The sequence below is a fragment of the Antedon mediterranea genome, chromosome 2, assembly GCF_964355755.1.
Source record: "Antedon mediterranea chromosome 2, ecAntMedi1.1, whole genome shotgun sequence".
Classification (NCBI taxonomy): Eukaryota; Metazoa; Echinodermata; class Crinoidea; order Comatulida; family Antedonidae; genus Antedon; species Antedon mediterranea.
In genome coordinates, this window is record NC_092671.1 from 38,556,596 (window position 1) to 38,574,344 (window position 17,749).

Below are 17,749 nucleotides of genomic sequence, written 5' to 3' on the forward strand. Positions count from 1 at the left end.
TACCTCCGTGTATTGAGGGCAGTATTTCAAAACATTGAAAAAAAGGAGGCAAGCCGAGTAGCCGAATAAACTGCAGCAGTGTGTGTGTAGAAGAACTTGTTAGGCATTGTCAATAAGCAGTTGTGGTACCATGAAAGTTTTAATACTTGGAGGTAAAGAAGTGAACTTTATTTTCATAGTTAGTGTATTTTCTTTTCAAATCAAAGAGAATGTAGGCCCATGCACCGATTCTTGTACATTCCTGAGTTATCAGTGACACTGTCACTGACTCGGGACCTGTGTGTGTGATGATCAACTAACTTGCTGATGATGGGAACAAAAGGCTTGAGTTACCAGTATTCACCATAAAATAGATAGAGCTAAAATATCTTTGTCTCAATTAATTTTTATTTTATACCTCATTATTTATTTATTGTATTATTATGTGTTAACTATCTATTTTGTTTATGAATTAACTATGATTAACCAATAAATTAAACGTTTACAGGTTGATAAAATGATTGATACTGAAAGTATGTAGTATACTTTAGTTTGAGCGATAATACATTAAAAAACTCTCTGTATTTAAATTGTATTGTAAGTATAATCACTGTATAAAAACATAAGTTGTCGTTACACTGTACGCATACACAGTAAACCAAGTGCTATGTCGTTAACTGTACGTGCTTTTCAAGACAGATGGCTCGCAGTGTTCAGTGCTGTCTGTGTTATTGTTAATTATTTATTAAAATATTCAAAACAATGTTTTTATTTTACTTAAATTAAATGGAATATGAATTTTGAACTGTGTTGCAGTCAAACTCTCCTGACTTTGATTCGAAACTAAATATATTCTTTCTCATTTATTCCAGGTATGCCTACTATAATAGTGACCTTTGTTATAATTTTCCCGGTTTATAATAATTATAATTGCACTTTTTTTGCATCTCAGATCAGTTATTATCCAATTTTCGATGCTTATTCTGACGACATCAAAACTTTCTTTTCTTCATATCATTTCCTTTAAAGCTTTTATTAAGTCTTTGTTCAACTATTTCCTATCCCCTGAGCTTTTGAATTTCAAGTTTACACTTTCTAACCTTTAGACTTTAAGTAAGATTCTAAATACTTATCTTTCCCAAAAGACCAATCATATTCAAGCTTCACATTCAATCATGTTTCTTTTTCTTCGTCCATCCAGGTTGCGGGTTCATTGGCAGACATTTGGTTCATTATCTTACATCAAATGATCTTGCTGAGGTAAGTCGGTGAAATCAAAAGAATTGAGAACTCTCTATTTTGATTTTAAAAAGAAATGCAAAATATTTCATGTTCTGTATCTAATCGGTGTCCAGTGACAAATACCAGTATAACTAATTTTTTTTTAAATTATTATAATAATTACTCTTCAGTTGTCAGTGACGGATCCAGGATTTTGAAATAGGGGGGGGGGGGGGGGCCCCAGGACCTAAAGAGTGAAATGAAGTGCTGAACTTAATTCGATGTCTTTTCTTTTGCATTACAATTTGTGAAATTTAGAGGGGGCCTGGGCCGACTGGTTGTTTAACATTTTTATTTATTTTATGAAGTCAAATTTGAATTAAGTTGTTTAAAAAATGTTGTTAACACTGCACTTTTATACCTAATGATACAAAAGTAATTTAAAGGAAAGGGCAGAACACTAAACCGCCCAGCGGAGATAAGATATTAATATCCTATAGAAAGTGAAAATGAAAATCTAAAAAAAACGATACTTAAATAAGATATATGAGAACTTGTTAAAGATATAATTGTCATATTTACTACATAATGCAAACTTTATTATGTTTTGAAATATTAGGTTTTAATGCTGGAGACAAAACAACCAGCAGAATTGATGGAATTTTGTTTCTCAGAAAATGTCTTATAATTATATTTAGAAGACAATAAATATAGTTTCATTCAATTTAATCAAATCTAGTTGATTTAATTTTGTTGTTGTTATACTTTAGGTGCGTGTTGCTGATAAGGTGCCGCCGCAGATTGCATGGTTGAACGATTTCCATAAGGTAATTAAATCAGCCAAAATTGTATTAAAATCCTACTGCCAATATGTATTGTTAATATGCATGGTTGACTGATTTCCATTATGAGTAAATTTGCAGAAATCATAATATACAGTACTGTATTGGTATTGTTGATTTCATGGTTGAATTGTTTTGCCGAGGTAAGCTCATAATATGCAAAATTCTTGGTAATGTTCCCTATGTTGATTTAATAAATCATTTGTTAATATTAGAATTGACATTTCTTACCATCTTATGTGTCACGTTATTAAAATGTGTTTACCTCATTTAAATCATTAATCAATCTTATTTGTACAGAAATAAAATATAGATTTGTATTACTAAAGTAATAAACCAAGATGACCAAGCCTGTTTATTTTTTTACCTTTTATGGAGCTAACCTGGAATATGTAAAAGTACTAATAATTTAGTTTATGATTATATTTTTTTTTTCTGTACAGTCAGATTAAGATTATATTTACGTTACACAAAATGTTTACTACTGATTGTTAAACAAAAAAAAATGATTATAAATCATTATTTCTGAAGAAAGAACAATAATTGAAACTGTTCCGTCAAAAAGTTGAGAGGCGTTTTTTGTAAGAAATATTTCTTGTTTATTAATAAGTTGACACTTAAATGCTTGAATTCATTTTTATCGTTTTCAACTATTTGTGTATAAAACCACATAACTATTTGTATAATAGTTATTAGCTATAAATAGTTTCCAATGAGAGATTTTTATCTACACTGATACTAACGCCCGTATTCTTAAACCGGACTTTAGTCGTAGTTCGAGCTAAAACTAAAAAAATGACGTCATTTTAATTCATAAACCGAACTTCAACTAAATCACCGACTAAATCAGGCCAACCTCGACTAAATCGAGACGGATTTTGATCGATTTTTTTAGTCCTGGAGGGGGCAGACTAAATGGTCGACTAAATGGTTTTTAAACGATGTTTATAAAAAACGTAACAGTCATTGAGTTGTTATATTGGCCAGATATTGAAGAATGAAATATCTATATTTATATTAGCTTAATTAAATATACATTGGTATAAATTATAATAATGAAAATCATCTTTATTTACAACTGTATACAAATTACATTATTTTCTTCGCGCAAGTCCGACTTGAGCTACGTCACGCCATAGCGACAATGGGAGATGCGGCAATTCACCACGCGATGGAATATTTAGGGGGCCTAGCGCTTTCTTGTCACGCTATGAAGTGCGTGGTTCGTGGCGATCATACTTTGTTGGGGTCCTAGAAAATATAAAAGTTACCGTACCGCCATGGTTCCTAAATATATTTTTAAGATTTTATTTGTTGTTAATCAAATATACTTCACTGTTAAATTAATACTGATATTGTTCTAATAATTAACGATTAAAATTATTTTTCATGTATATAGTCCTGATGCGTAAAAAGTGTTGTAAGAAATGGAAAGTGATATCAATGCGCAAAATTTCGTCTGCTCCTCAAATACTCTCTTGTCATTGGCCAATGTATAGCCTTTGTTACCCAGACGTGTGCAACTCGACTAAAAGCTCGACTTCATTAAGTCGAACTGCAAACTTCGACTACTTCGTTTTTGAATCGAATTTGAAGTAATAGCTCGAACTACGACTTTTCCAAGTCGAACTTCGAACTACGACTAAAGTCCGGTTTAAGAATACGGGCGTTACTATCTAAAATAAATGATAATCTAATAAAACAAAAACATTAAAGGTGAGAGTGAAAAAAGTACATTTAATTAATGTTCACAATATTTGATAAATTAAGATAAGACTATTTTGAATGGATTTATGATGAGTATATCTATTATTTGGATACACATTATAATTAACTTAAGCTCTGTTTACACTATCAAACTAGTTTGATAAAAAAAACTGTGATGTTCCCAAACATTGTAATGGGGTGTCCACATATTGTTATTAACATCATCATGTCCACATATTGGCAAATCACATTTTTCTGACACATTAGTTTGTAGACAGAGCATAAGCTATGCATATTGTACATTTTGTCATCATATTGTAAAAAGTATTTTGTTTGCATTACGTTCAACATATGGAACATAATTTGCTAATGCCTAATAGACAACATAATGTTAGCTTCAATTCATAATCAGATTTAAAATATTTTTAGTCTATTCATGTGTAACATGATTTTATAATTACTACGAGAAATTAGTGTACTTTGAAATTAGCTCACATTGATGTGTTTATCAGTGTTTTATCTAATTAAGGAGCTCGTACAGGGAAGTACACTTATTTTTATGATATAAAAAACACATTTTAGTTTGTAGAAGTCAGACATTGTCATTTTGTTTGGCCCACTGCCTGCTTGAATTCTAAACATAAAATATCAAACAAATGAACCCAATTATATTTTTAGAAAGTTCTGTTTTTCATTGTTATTGTTTGTTTCTTTTCCAGGAAGTTTTTGCCAAAGTTGAGTTTGTTTCCTGTAACTTGATCAGTACAGGTAAATATTTGATTGTGTTACTGTATATATTTTACAATGACAACAGAAATGTAACAATTGATTTGTCTTAGGGCTTATTCAGACCTACAGAGTTATGCTTTTGTACCGTACGCGGCGTACTATTTCATGTCTTAACCAGGAAAAGATTAGTGGAAGCCACCTCGTACAACACTGATATTTCATTCGTTACGACAGCTCAAGGTACAAAATTTGTGAAGCCGCTTATGATACGAAAGTCATGCATCAACGATTTTGACCTCCAACCAAATTTACTCCTGCATACCAGATGTTCACTCAAATCGGTTACACTTCACTTTCTAACGAAAGCGTCAGTTAAGCAAATCTGAACACTTTGCTGTTACGATGCTAATTTTAATATGACATTGCTTGCCAAACAAAAGCATAACTCATGGATCTGAACATACCCTTAATTGGCACAGCATTTTTTAATTAGGGTGATTTGAATGTAGGGAATTGAGATTAAAATACTTCTGGAGAGAGGAGATGGGGTTTGTCTAAATTTGATGATAGGTATATGGATAAAAATGATAATTCTTCTTCATGAATTCTCTTAAACTTAGCATCCACAACTAAAGCATTTGAAATAGGTGACGGTACTGAATTCGATGTCGTCATTAATTTAGCAGCTGAAACCAAATATGGGCAGACAGATGAGGTAAATAACATTTATAAATACAATAAATGTTTTGATTGATTGATTTACATTAGTTTTAATAATTTAAATATAATAATTGATTGATCGATTTACATTAGTTTTAATAATTTAAATATAATAATTGATTGATCGATTTACATTAGTTTTAATAATTTAACTATAATAATTGATTGATCGATTTACATTAGTTTTAATAATTTAACTATAATAATTGATTGATCGATTTAAATTAGTTTTAATAATTTAAATATAATAATTGATTGATCGATTTACATTAGTTTTAATAATTTAAATATAATAATTGATTGATCGATTTACATTAGTTTTAATAATTTAAATATAATAATTGATTGATCGATTTACATTAGTTTTAATAATTTAAATATAATAATTGATTGATTGATTTAAATTAGTTTTAATAATTTAAATATAATAATTGATTGATCGATTTACATTAGTTTTAATAATTTAACTATAATAATTGATTGATTGATTTACATTAGTTTTAATAATTTAAATATAATAATTGATTGATTGATTTACATTAGTTTTAATAATTTAACTATAATAATTGATTGATTGATTTACATTAGTTTTAATAATTTAAATATAATAATTGATTGATCGATTTACATTAGTTTTAATAATTTAACTATAATAATTGATTGATTGATTTAAATTAGTTTTAATAATTTAAATATAATAATTGATTGATCGATTTACATTAGTTTTAATAATTTAACTATAATAATTGATTGATTGATTTACATTAGTTTTAATAATTTAAATATAATAATTGATTGATTGATTTACATTAGTTTTAATAATTTAACTATAATAATTGATTGATCGATTTACATTAGTTTTAATAATTTAACTATAATAATAATTGATTGATCGATTTACAGTACCTTTAATAATTTAAATATAATAATTATATAACAAAGTACTGTTGAAATATAAATAAGAGACGTTTAAAAAGAAACTTATCTTCATCATAGATTTATGAAGAAGGCATTAAGAATTTAAGTTTGAACTGTGCCAAAGAAGCAGCAAAAAGAGCTATTAAAATGTACATAGAGGTGTCCACAGCACAGGTGTACAACAGTGATAAGGTGATTATGATTTACGTTTTATTGCATCACTCTTTATAGCAAGTCTTACTTGCTTGATACTTGCTTGATGGTATGGGTCGGTTAGAAAGCTAAATATAGCTTATATGACCCTTCCTGTCTTCTTATGACCAAAATATAGGTGCTTAGGGCTCCGGGTGTACACATAATTTTCCAAAGTGTTTATAAATGTGAAAAAGTAAACTTGCAGTCAAGGGACTTCCAATGATCATTGAGGAGTGACTTGAATAGATTTAAATTTGGAGCTTTTACAACATTAGATGGTAAGCTATTCCACGAGTCCACAACTCTACAACTGAAGGAAAACTTCCTGGAATTAAGCCTAAACTTGTTTTTATATAACTTGTATTCATGACCTCTAGTTCCATGAAAAGTAAGTATACTAAACTAAACTTACGCTCTGTCTACACTATCAAACTTTATGTGACAAAAAAAGATCATCTAAAACATTAAAATAGAAAAATATATAACTAATGTTTAACTTTTTTTATACTGTGGAGTTAGTAAACCTAAAGCTATGTCTACACTATCAAACTTTATGTGACAAAAAAATGTGATGTGCCCATATATGGACATAAAGATGTCATATCACTACCATATGTGGGCATATCACTACCATATTTGGGCACATCACACTTTTTTTGTCAAACTAGTTTGATAGTGTAGAAAAAATCAGGTGTAATTCCACTCTTCCTGCTTAAAATATATTAGTACTTTAAGAATTCGTTACAATGTATGATACTAAATTAAGAGCATTTCACAAGATAATTTCTAGTACCAAAGTGATAATATCTGTTCTGGATCATATTTCACTGGTTTCATAATTCTATATGTACAGTAATACGGTCAAGGACATATTGAATAATTGAATCAAATATAGTTCTATGAATATTACCTGTAGAATTAACCAATGAGAAGGCTTCGCTTATTAATTAATATAACTGCTGGTTGGTATTACGCTCTAACTGTTCTATAATCCAGGTTATGTTAATAATAGTCAACTATTTACGGTGCAAATTAATCATTTTCAGTAAAGTTAAATAATATTATTATAGATAAAATATTAATAAATAAAAATACTGTAAATAGTTAGTAAATAAATTCATAAATGAATGTGTATGGTTAGAGCTTAGGGTGGATACCAAATTGGGTAACAATATATTAAGCTCTGTCTACACTATCAAACTACTTTAGTTTGACCAAAAAAAGTGTGATGTGCCCAAATATGGTAGTGATATGCCCAAATATGGTAGTGATATGACATCATCATGTCCATATATAGACACATCACATTATTTGACACATAAAGTTTGATATACTATAGTGTAGATAAGGCTTTAAAGTTTAATGAAAGGAAACTTGTGTAGAAGGCCTTAAAAACAAAATTGACTGATATCATTACACTAAAATGCATGCATACAAAGTTGAAATTACAAGTAGTCATTGTTCAATTATTAAAGGTGTGTGTGTGATGAAAAGATAAGGAAATAATGTATATATAATTCGTCTATAGTTGGTAGAGTAAAGGAGACCAAACCCAAATGAATGGGTTCACAATTACAGAGTTCATGGAATACATTGCTAAGATTAGAAATAAAGCTATGGATGTATTTATTTAGGACCAACGTATTGGAATAATCTAGATTCAACTGCCATCAATCATTTATATACTGTAAATTCATTTAGAAAGCATATAAAAATCCTTTATTTATCTTGTTACCAAACCTACTAAATATGTTGCGCACTGTATAATTTATTTAATTGTATGCGTTGTATTTGTATATTTATACGGTACCGTTCTTATTTTTGTTTGAATTATTATTATTATTTTAGGGGTCAATGTGAGACAAGTTCTACTTCTAATTTTGATCCCTAAGATGGTCTTATATTAATTGTTTATGATTGTTTATTGTAATATTGTTTGTTATATATTGTGACCATCTTAAATAAATGTATTATTGAATTGAATTGAATTGATGTAGACAAAGTAGAATACTACTATTTTTATAAGTTACCAGCTGCTGCTTTTACAGATTTTTTCAAGAGTTGATATAAGCTACTTTGTAGAACGTTCGGTGTGTTTCCGAAATGTAGTATACAAAATGTTGAAAGGCTTTATTCACCATAATAATTAACATAAGCTTCTTTTCACTTTTCTTTAATGATGGCATTTGAACTTTTTTTGTCAGACCTGTTTTCAGAAATATTGTAGAGAAACAATTGTGATGGATTTTACAGTACAGTCAATTCTACCAATACCGGACAGCTTTGGCCAAATATGTCTGCTTTTCTGTAAAGTCTGATACTCTAAATGTGTTTTTAATGGTAAAAATGAATTGGGGACCTTTTGGACCTCAAGAAAAGTCTGGTATTGGTAGAGTTTCCGGTTTTCAGAAAGACCAAAATTGAGAGAGTTGACTGTATGTAACAACTTATGACTTATTAATTAAAAATTAATAAAATACTTTGAAGGAAGCTTGGAATGTCTTAAAATATTGGAAAGCGGTTTAGGGAAATTTGATGTGAAGAACGTATGCATATCTGACCTAAAATATGGCAAAAGTGTTTCAAGGAATTACCTCTTAACCCTGTGCACAATTAATTATCATATGACGTAACTTTTTTCTAGTTCCTAAAGCTCTGTGTACACTATCAAAATTGTTTGACAAAAAAGTGTGATGTGCCCAAATATGGTTGTGATTTGCCTAAATATGGTAGTATTATGACATCATCATGTCTATATATGGACACATTTTCTTGTTACATAAAGTTTGATAATGTAGACAGACCTTTAGTTGTCGCAAAGCGAAAGCTTCTTATTGTTAAAATTCTGGACATAAAGGAATTTAGAAACTAATAGTTGCTAGTATTGAGGAAATTGCCTTGACGCTAGTACTTTCTATTTTGCCCTTAATAAGCAATAAGCTACAAATAAAAAAATAAATCTATTTATATTAAAACTGTATGATTTGATTATTATTATTATTATAAAGCTATGTCTACACTATCAAATTTTATGTGACAAAAAAATGTGATGTGCCCATATATGGACATGATGATGTCACATCACTACCATATTTGGGCATATCAGTACCATATTTAGGACACTAGTTTTATAGTGTAGATAGACCTTAATAAAGCGATTTATTTTGTTGATTTTTATTGATAGAAAGCCAGCAATGAGGATTCCAAGACAGCACCTTGGACCGGTGTGTCTAGGTACAAGCTGATGGTGGAAGAGGAACTACGCAAAATAAAAGGGTACTGTACATTCACATTTTAAGAACATAATGATATGATTTGGATTTATTAGGAAAACCATCATAAAAATACATACAAATTTCCATTGTTAAAATTATGTAAAGCATCCTACATGAAAATGATAATATTGGAGATTGATTAAATTTACCTGAGTATGTATCTCCAATTAAGTAGTACAGTAGAAATATTCGGTAACACAGCTCCTGTATCATGTAATGCTCTGTCTACACTATCAAACTTTATGTGACAACGAAATGTGATGTGCCCATATATGGACATGAATGATGTCATATCACTACTATATTTGGGCATATCACTACCATATTTGGGCACATCACACTTTTTGACTAGTTTGATAGTGTGGACAGAGCTTCAAGAAGGTTATGGTCTATGACAATAGGCAATATATGTGAAACACAAACACGGTATTACAACATTTCATTTGTGAATTGTGATAGTAAATGTTTTTTAAAATATATAAATAGATTAGTTTAATACATGCTCAATATTGGAATGTGATTGTAGTAGCACTTAAGTAGTTTACCAAGTTTCAATTGATCCCATGGCCAATACATAATAAGACAACACACCCTATATTTATTAAAAAGCATGGTTTCGGATTGTAATTGTGATCTTTAACCCTCAACATGGCATGTTGGATTTGGAGTAGCCCTAGTTATTGATAACGCATGCAGCATAGATTAATTTGATGTACTGTACCTGCACTCTCAAAACTAATAAAACAACGCTGTTGGATCAGCGGCACACGTTTATAAAATGGTGCGTTCTAACATAAACAATACAGTTACAAAAATAAATTTAATAAAAACTAAAAAAAAAAAATTTAACTTAATAAAAACAGTCAGCAAGTAAATGTAAATACATATAAATAGAATTACAGCCAATACTTAACTCAACGTGGAGAATTTTTCAAGACTATCGGTATTGAAATCTCATTTTCTAACATTTCCTCTAATGATAGGCCTACAGTAATTATTATTGGTCAGATGTTTTGCATTTTTTCTGACGTAATTGGTACTTTATACTAAGTACATTGAGAATAACTCTTGTGTGGGGCTCGAACCCAGGACCTACAGATTGCTGGCCTATCATTCATACCTCTAGATGTCCGAGCCAGCGCTGATGGCTAGGAGTTAGATTTGAGCCCAAGTAAGCAGTCGGTACTGCATGCACCAACAGGATTATAATTCTGATTTTAATTGTTTAGGTTAAACTGCATAATAGTAAGACCGGCTATTGTGTATGGGATTGCGGATAAGATAGGATTGACTCCAAGATTGATAATCGGTGCGGTATACAAACAGCTGCAAGAAAAGATGAAGCTACTCTGGAGCAAAGATTTAAAAATGAACACAGTGTATGTTGAAGATGTCTGCCGTGGTCTCTGGCATCTTGTTGAGAACGGAGAGATTGGTCAAGTGTATAACATGGTGGATAAGTCAGACACAAGTGAGTCTTAAGCTCTGTCTACACTATCAAACTTTATGTGATAAAAAATGTGATGTGCCCATATATGGACATGATGATGTCATATCACTATCATATTTGGGCACGTCATCACACTTTTTTGTTAAACTAGTTTGTTAATGTAGACAAAGCTTTATACATGTTTGTAAAGGCTTGCTTTGTAACTTATTTGATAATGATATTTAAAAATGTTTCATTATTTTCTAACCATGATTCTTTGCTTGTTTTTAACTAAAATGTTTTATTTTTTTATCAAAAAGCTCAGGGAACGATTACAGATTTGGTCTGTCGCCTTTTTGGAATTCAACATGACTACTTTGGAACCGTAATGTCAAATTTTGCAAGGGTGAGTTTTTTTTTACCATACAGGTACATGATTTAAAGTTTATTTCCTGTCAGATTTACATGCTTAATGCTTAAAAGTTAAATACATATGATGATTTAAATAGCAAAATATAAAGCCATGTCTATACTATCAAACTTTATGTGATAAAAAAAATTGCTAATATATGAACATGATGATGCATATCACTACCATTTGAGCACATCACACTTTTTGGTCAAATTAGTTTGATGGTGTAAACAGAGCTTAAGAGTTTGAAAGATTTTGTTTTTTTTGCCAGATGAATATGACTGACATTGTTGAAGATTCTAATGACAAACATTTAGCACCGTGGTCTGATGCTTGTAAAGAAAACGGAATTGAGAACACACCACTGAGTCCGTACTTAGATCAGGTAGAGTTAGTTTTAATTTTTTTTTTTATTTTATATTCATAATACTATTGAACAAAGATGTTATTATTACTAGCATATTGAATTTGTTTTTATTTTATTTTATGTCTTGAGGCACAAATGGGCAAGGATTACCAATAGTAAATTTTCTCACTGTCCTATTAGACCCTGATACAGAGTCTATTTTGTGAACCAGTTCACTGGGGTAACCCCTACTCGTTTCAAATGATAACCTTGGTTCTTTAAAGTGAACACAGGTTATGACTGTGTACACTGGACCTATGGTTTATAGTCCTTATCCGAGAAGACTTGTTCCACCACCAGAAGTAGGAGCGAGTCGGCCTTGAAGCCATGCCGATATTGTTGGCTTTTAGGTACAGTAAATGGTGCCCCTGCCTTAACCGCTCAGCTATTTGACTTTATTATGGTGGTTGTGGTATGATAAAGTAAATTATGTTTTATAATGCAGGAATTGCTCTACAACAAACATTTATATGTGGATAGCAGTAAAATAGAAGGACTTGGATTTCAATATAAACACCCTAACTTGACAATTGAAACATTAAGAGAGGTAATAATATTACATATTTATTCACAAATTTTAATATACATTTTACAATGCTATTTATGATAATACTTTATAATGATAAATATATGAATATTAAGTTTGCAAGAAAATAGAGATCAGTGGCATAACTGGCTAACCCAGGGGCCCCCTGAGCAGGGTCTGGAGGAATAAAAAGGCATTAAAATATGTAAAAAAAAAGGCTAAAAACTCCAAAAGCCTCCAGCAGAGGGCCACTTACCCTCTCTAAACAAGGGGCCTAGGGCCTCTGCATTATGCCACTGATAGGGGCATATGTATTGATTTGAGTGAAGAGTTGAATTTGGGTGATGTGAATATTGACATGAATAAAGCAACTTAATGAGTCTTAAGTTAGCTGTGGGTAACCTAGGATTTTGGGTTGATAAGCTAAAATGTGAATGTGATGTGCCCATATATGGGCATGATGATGTCATATCACTACCATATTTGGGCATATCACTACCATATTTGGGATCATTACACTTGTTTTATCAAACTAGTTTGATAGTGTAGACACAGCCAGTGGCGTATCCAGGATTTTGAAGTTGGGGGGCCGGGAATTGCCAATTTGCCGACAAAATTGGTGTCATTATCTGTAGGCCTACATACACCTGATCAATATATGTTCTAGGATTGCATAGTCATATTGTCTTATATGGATAACGATGCAAAAAAAAACCAAACCAACATTATCTGTTAGTATGTTGTATTCATATTACAATAAAGAAAGAATTAGGAAAATCTGACTTGTAGTTTTCGAAATATAGGGTCTAAAACATCGCCGAAAATGATCGTTTTTAGCCACGAAAGAAGTAAAACAATTTGCGGCCTTAGTCGACAATCCTATTAACTACGCCATTTTTGGTTAAAATAATTACATATAATTACGTTTTTTAGTAATTTATTTTATATATCACCATTGGAAATATCAATAAAACATGTTATTAAATGCTTATAAAATATATAAAGTTGTTTACTTAACGAAATTCGGGCAAATTCATTGCTCTAACTTTGTGTAGTAACGATCATGGTACACGCGCGAGAGAAAACATTCCGCTGCGGGTGATTCGCATCCACCAATCAAATCAGCTAGAATCCAAAATCATTCAACCGTGAGCAATGCCAATCGCGAGAAAGCTCAGCTTTGATTGACGTTATATCACAAAATGGTTGAGCCTCACGGAATATTCTGTTCCAAAAATGAAATACATGGATATTTTTTATGGTATGTGTGCTTTTTCTTTAAAAATTTTGAATAATAAAGGCTCATATTGAGAAAAAAAAAACGGGTTTTTGGCACTTATAATAAATATATCTTAGACAAAAAAGCACATGGCATGTGGAACTATTTAATCTTAGCGTAGGAAGACATACAAATCCCAGGTCATGAGAGGCTCAACTGCAAAAACAAGGTTGAATAGGGTAAGGTCAAAGACTTTTGAGTAAACAATCTACCGCGTACGGCCGTACGTACGTGCTAGGTAGTACGATATTTTTACCACATTTTTTACGTGTTTCGTTAGATGTAATGAAAATAAAAAATAGTTGATCTGAAGGGATCAATGATATGATATGTAAATAAACAAACACTCAAAAGAATTATGTTTACAGTTCAATTATTGTCGGAAAAATAGTTTATTTTTTTCCCCGGCACCTTAATTTTCCGATGAACGCGATGATGTGCCGACGTACACGAAATCAGGGGGGGCCATTGAGCAAATGGAAATATTGTTATACCCCTCTATTGTAATGCTGCGTGACTATAAGCAATAACACTGAATATAACTGAATTTGTCAAATAGGCTTTAATTTATGTTGTGTATCAAATATCTATTTTGATTCTTGTTTTCAGATTGTGAAAGATTATGTAGATATGGGAATATTTCCAAAAACGTTGGTACCATAGCAGTGTATACGATGAGTACAACCGATTTACATATTCTGAGCTTTGAAATAACACAAAAACAACTTTACAAATTAATTTTTCAAGCTATAAATATTTGTGGTATATTGAGAAACTAAGGGTTTTTTAATATGCACCAACTAATATTGTAAGTTTTACTTGAAATAGGGAAATAAGGGTATTCTTAATATTGCCAATATGAATGATTTTAAACATAATATACATCATAATCTCTGACCTATAAACTGTACACGATTATTACAACAAAATATTTACTATTTTTATCAATTCAATAATCTAAATAAATTATAGAAAACCACTGAATTTGGTTAAACAGACTAAATTATTAATAAGTATTAAGAAAAGAATAAATATTTGTTAATTGTTAAATTTAGTTAAAATTATGTATGTTTTTCTATGACTTCCTATCACTACACTATCAAAGTTAATGTGACAAAGAAATGTGAAATGTGAAAGTGATGTGTCCACAATATGGACACAATGAATCATATTTCTACCATATTTGGGTATATCACTACCATATTTGGCCATATCACTACCATATTTGGAACGTCACACTTTATTTTTGTCAAATTAGTTTGATAGTGTAGACACAGATTTTACTCATTATCTATCGAATAAGCAACACTGAGGCTTTTGCTCTTTTTGAGAAAACAAATTGAAAACAAGTAGTTAGTGATAAGCATTCAAATATTTTATATTTTTATTTTATATATTACTTCAATAGGGTATATATATTGGAGTGGAGTTAAGTATAAAAACAATTCACATTACTAATAATGTTTAAAGATTAATCTATGGGACATCAATTAAATAGCCAATTTTATTTCTTCTCTGAAAATGTATACCCATTTTCGTGTATGGAATAATTCTATGCCCATATTAGTAATTACAATGTATGAATACTATTTATTATATTTATTAACATTGCATCTTGATTGATTTATATATAAATATGTATACTTTTTCTGATGATCTTTTAATATTTCTGTTTATTATGAACTGAATGCTTCCAAATGTTTAATTAAATCTGTTTTTTTAAGTAATACATCTTGGTGAAATTTGTAATATAACAACTATTATTATAATCAGTAATGAAATAATGAATTAGTATAGTGGTACACTGTGCAATATCATATACAGAAATTTAATTTTGAACTTGTATTCTTGTAAGTATCTTATTTTGTAAGTTTTGCAATCTTCTGTTGTAGTTACTCATTCAATTTTGCTGATACAGTGTATCTGAATTTCAGTATAAAATGTAAGCTTTTACTTAGACACACTCTTTCTATGACCCGGGTTATTACGACAATAATTGTTAGCCCTTGAAATTGAAGGTAATTTAAGACCAATACTATTTATGATGATGATGTAATGATGAATATAATGCCAATTTATGAGACAATGTCAAATCTAATTTCAAAGACCAATATTTTTTTATGAAGTGAATGGATTATTTATGCACTGCTTATGGGTAATTTAAGACCAATACTATTTTGGATGTCAGTTTAATTTCAATGAACAATATTTTTTTATGAAATAAATGGATTAAAGCTCTGTCTACACTATCAAACTTTATGTGACAAATAAATGTGATGTGCCCAAATATGGAAGTGATATGCACAAATATGGTAGTGCTATGACATCATGTCCATATACTGGCACGTCATACTTTTTTTGTCACATAAAGTTTGATAGTGTGGACAGAGCTTTAGATTTGCTATTCTGGCTTATGGGTAATTTAAGCCCAATACTATTTTGGATGTTATGTAATCATGTAATTACAATGACCAATATTTTTTTTATAAAATGTTTGGATTATGAATTTCTATTTATGCACTGCTTATGAATATATTTCAATCTGTTTATTTATGCAAAAAATATATATTCATTTTTACTGCTTTATAAATGAATGCGACTAAGTTTAAGAAACACAGAAGTTATGATACAAATACGACGGACAAAGAAAATAAAGTACTGATATACGATCCAGTGACGTTTTGTAAGTTATTTTAATTTAGTAACACAATTAAACAAATTTAAAAATATTTATTTCATCAAATGCTATACAAACAATACAGAGCATAAAATGAGGACCAACCTAGGATTAAACTTGTCTCAGTTGGGCCTTTACCCCAAACATGACACGCATATAAATACTAATGCTTGATTTAGTGTGTTCAACATAAGTAACCAAACAACAACATATAAATATTCTATTCGTCTTAAATCTTATATATAGTAAGCTGTCTGTAATTCATATCATTGGTTAAAGGCATTGTGTCTTCCTAAACAATTTTTTTTTTCAATTTTTTTTTAATATACCATTTTAATATCACATAATAGTAATAATAATAATAATTTACTTTGACCAAAAACTGGATCGAAAAAAAAAATTATTTACCTGAAAAAATATTTAAATTGTCTGACAAAGGTTTTTGGTTAAAATTAAAGTTTCTTTTTGTCTTTTTATAAGTGAACTAATTTTTTTTTTTTTTTTACAGAAGTGACTAACTTTATTAAAACTGCAAAATGGCCTATTTAAAGTCTGATTATTAATCTTTATTTTTCATGTTTTTGGGGGACAATACATCTTGTTCCTTTTTACCCATGTCAGTATAGATATTTGATTGAATGTAACAATGTTTGCTGTGTTAATTGGACAAAGAAAGAAATAATAATATATATAATCACCAGCATAATCCATTATGGTGCGATTTTAATGTAAAAACTATAAAGTCATTACAGGTCTGTTATAATAACGCACTTAGAAAGATTTTAAGACGCTCAAGGAGCTGTAGTGCTAGTGCTATGTTTGTTGATAACCATGTTCCCTCCTTCTATGAGTACATTCGGAAATCAATTTTTTGTTTCAAAACAAAAATTGAAAAAAGCTGTAATACTTTAATTACATGTATTTTTTCTCGTATTCTAAAAGATTCAAAGTTGCATAGAAAATGGACAGAACTTTTGTATATTTAATCTCATGTATACTTTTACGTGTGTTAACTAGTATCAGTATAGCCATAATAATGTGTTGTTTTTGTAAACTTTATGTGTTTCATATGGACAGTTTGTCTGAAATAAAGTTGAATTGAATTAGTAAGTACAGGCCTGCTGCGTAAGTGTATTTTAAGCAAACAAAATGAAACGGTTGTTATCTTAAGGTAATCTTTATACCAAATCATTAACATAATACTTTGATAACTCTGTGATCTTACCGTTTTATCAGTCAAAGTCCATACCAATAAATAACCCATATATCAGCGATTTCTAAATTAAACCACTACTGTGCGCATTTAAAGTCGGAGTGCAAAAGTTGTTGTTGTTGTAAAAGAAAATGTGGATAACTGGAGTATTTGCTGGACTTTTGGCTTTTTGTGGCCTTCATGCAGTATGCGCTACCGTCACGGTAGAAGAAGGTGACATA

General features: G+C 30.1%; 1 protein-coding gene across 1 annotated transcript; it reads left to right on the forward strand.

Moving 5' to 3' along the window:
* Positions 1-16,311, forward strand: LOC140041016 (GDP-D-glycero-alpha-D-manno-heptose dehydrogenase-like). Its single transcript, XM_072087373.1, has 12 exons — positions 1-152; positions 1,181-1,239; positions 1,971-2,027; positions 4,469-4,517; positions 5,099-5,193; positions 6,195-6,308; positions 9,496-9,587; positions 10,816-11,057; positions 11,336-11,421; positions 11,699-11,812; positions 12,279-12,380; positions 14,248-16,311. The coding sequence occupies exons 1-12, from the start codon at positions 131-133 to the stop codon at positions 14,299-14,301; spliced, it is 1,086 nt and encodes a 361-aa protein (XP_071943474.1). The 5' UTR covers positions 1-130; the 3' UTR covers positions 14,302-16,311.
* The last annotated feature ends 1,438 nt before the right edge of the window (positions 16,312-17,749 follow it).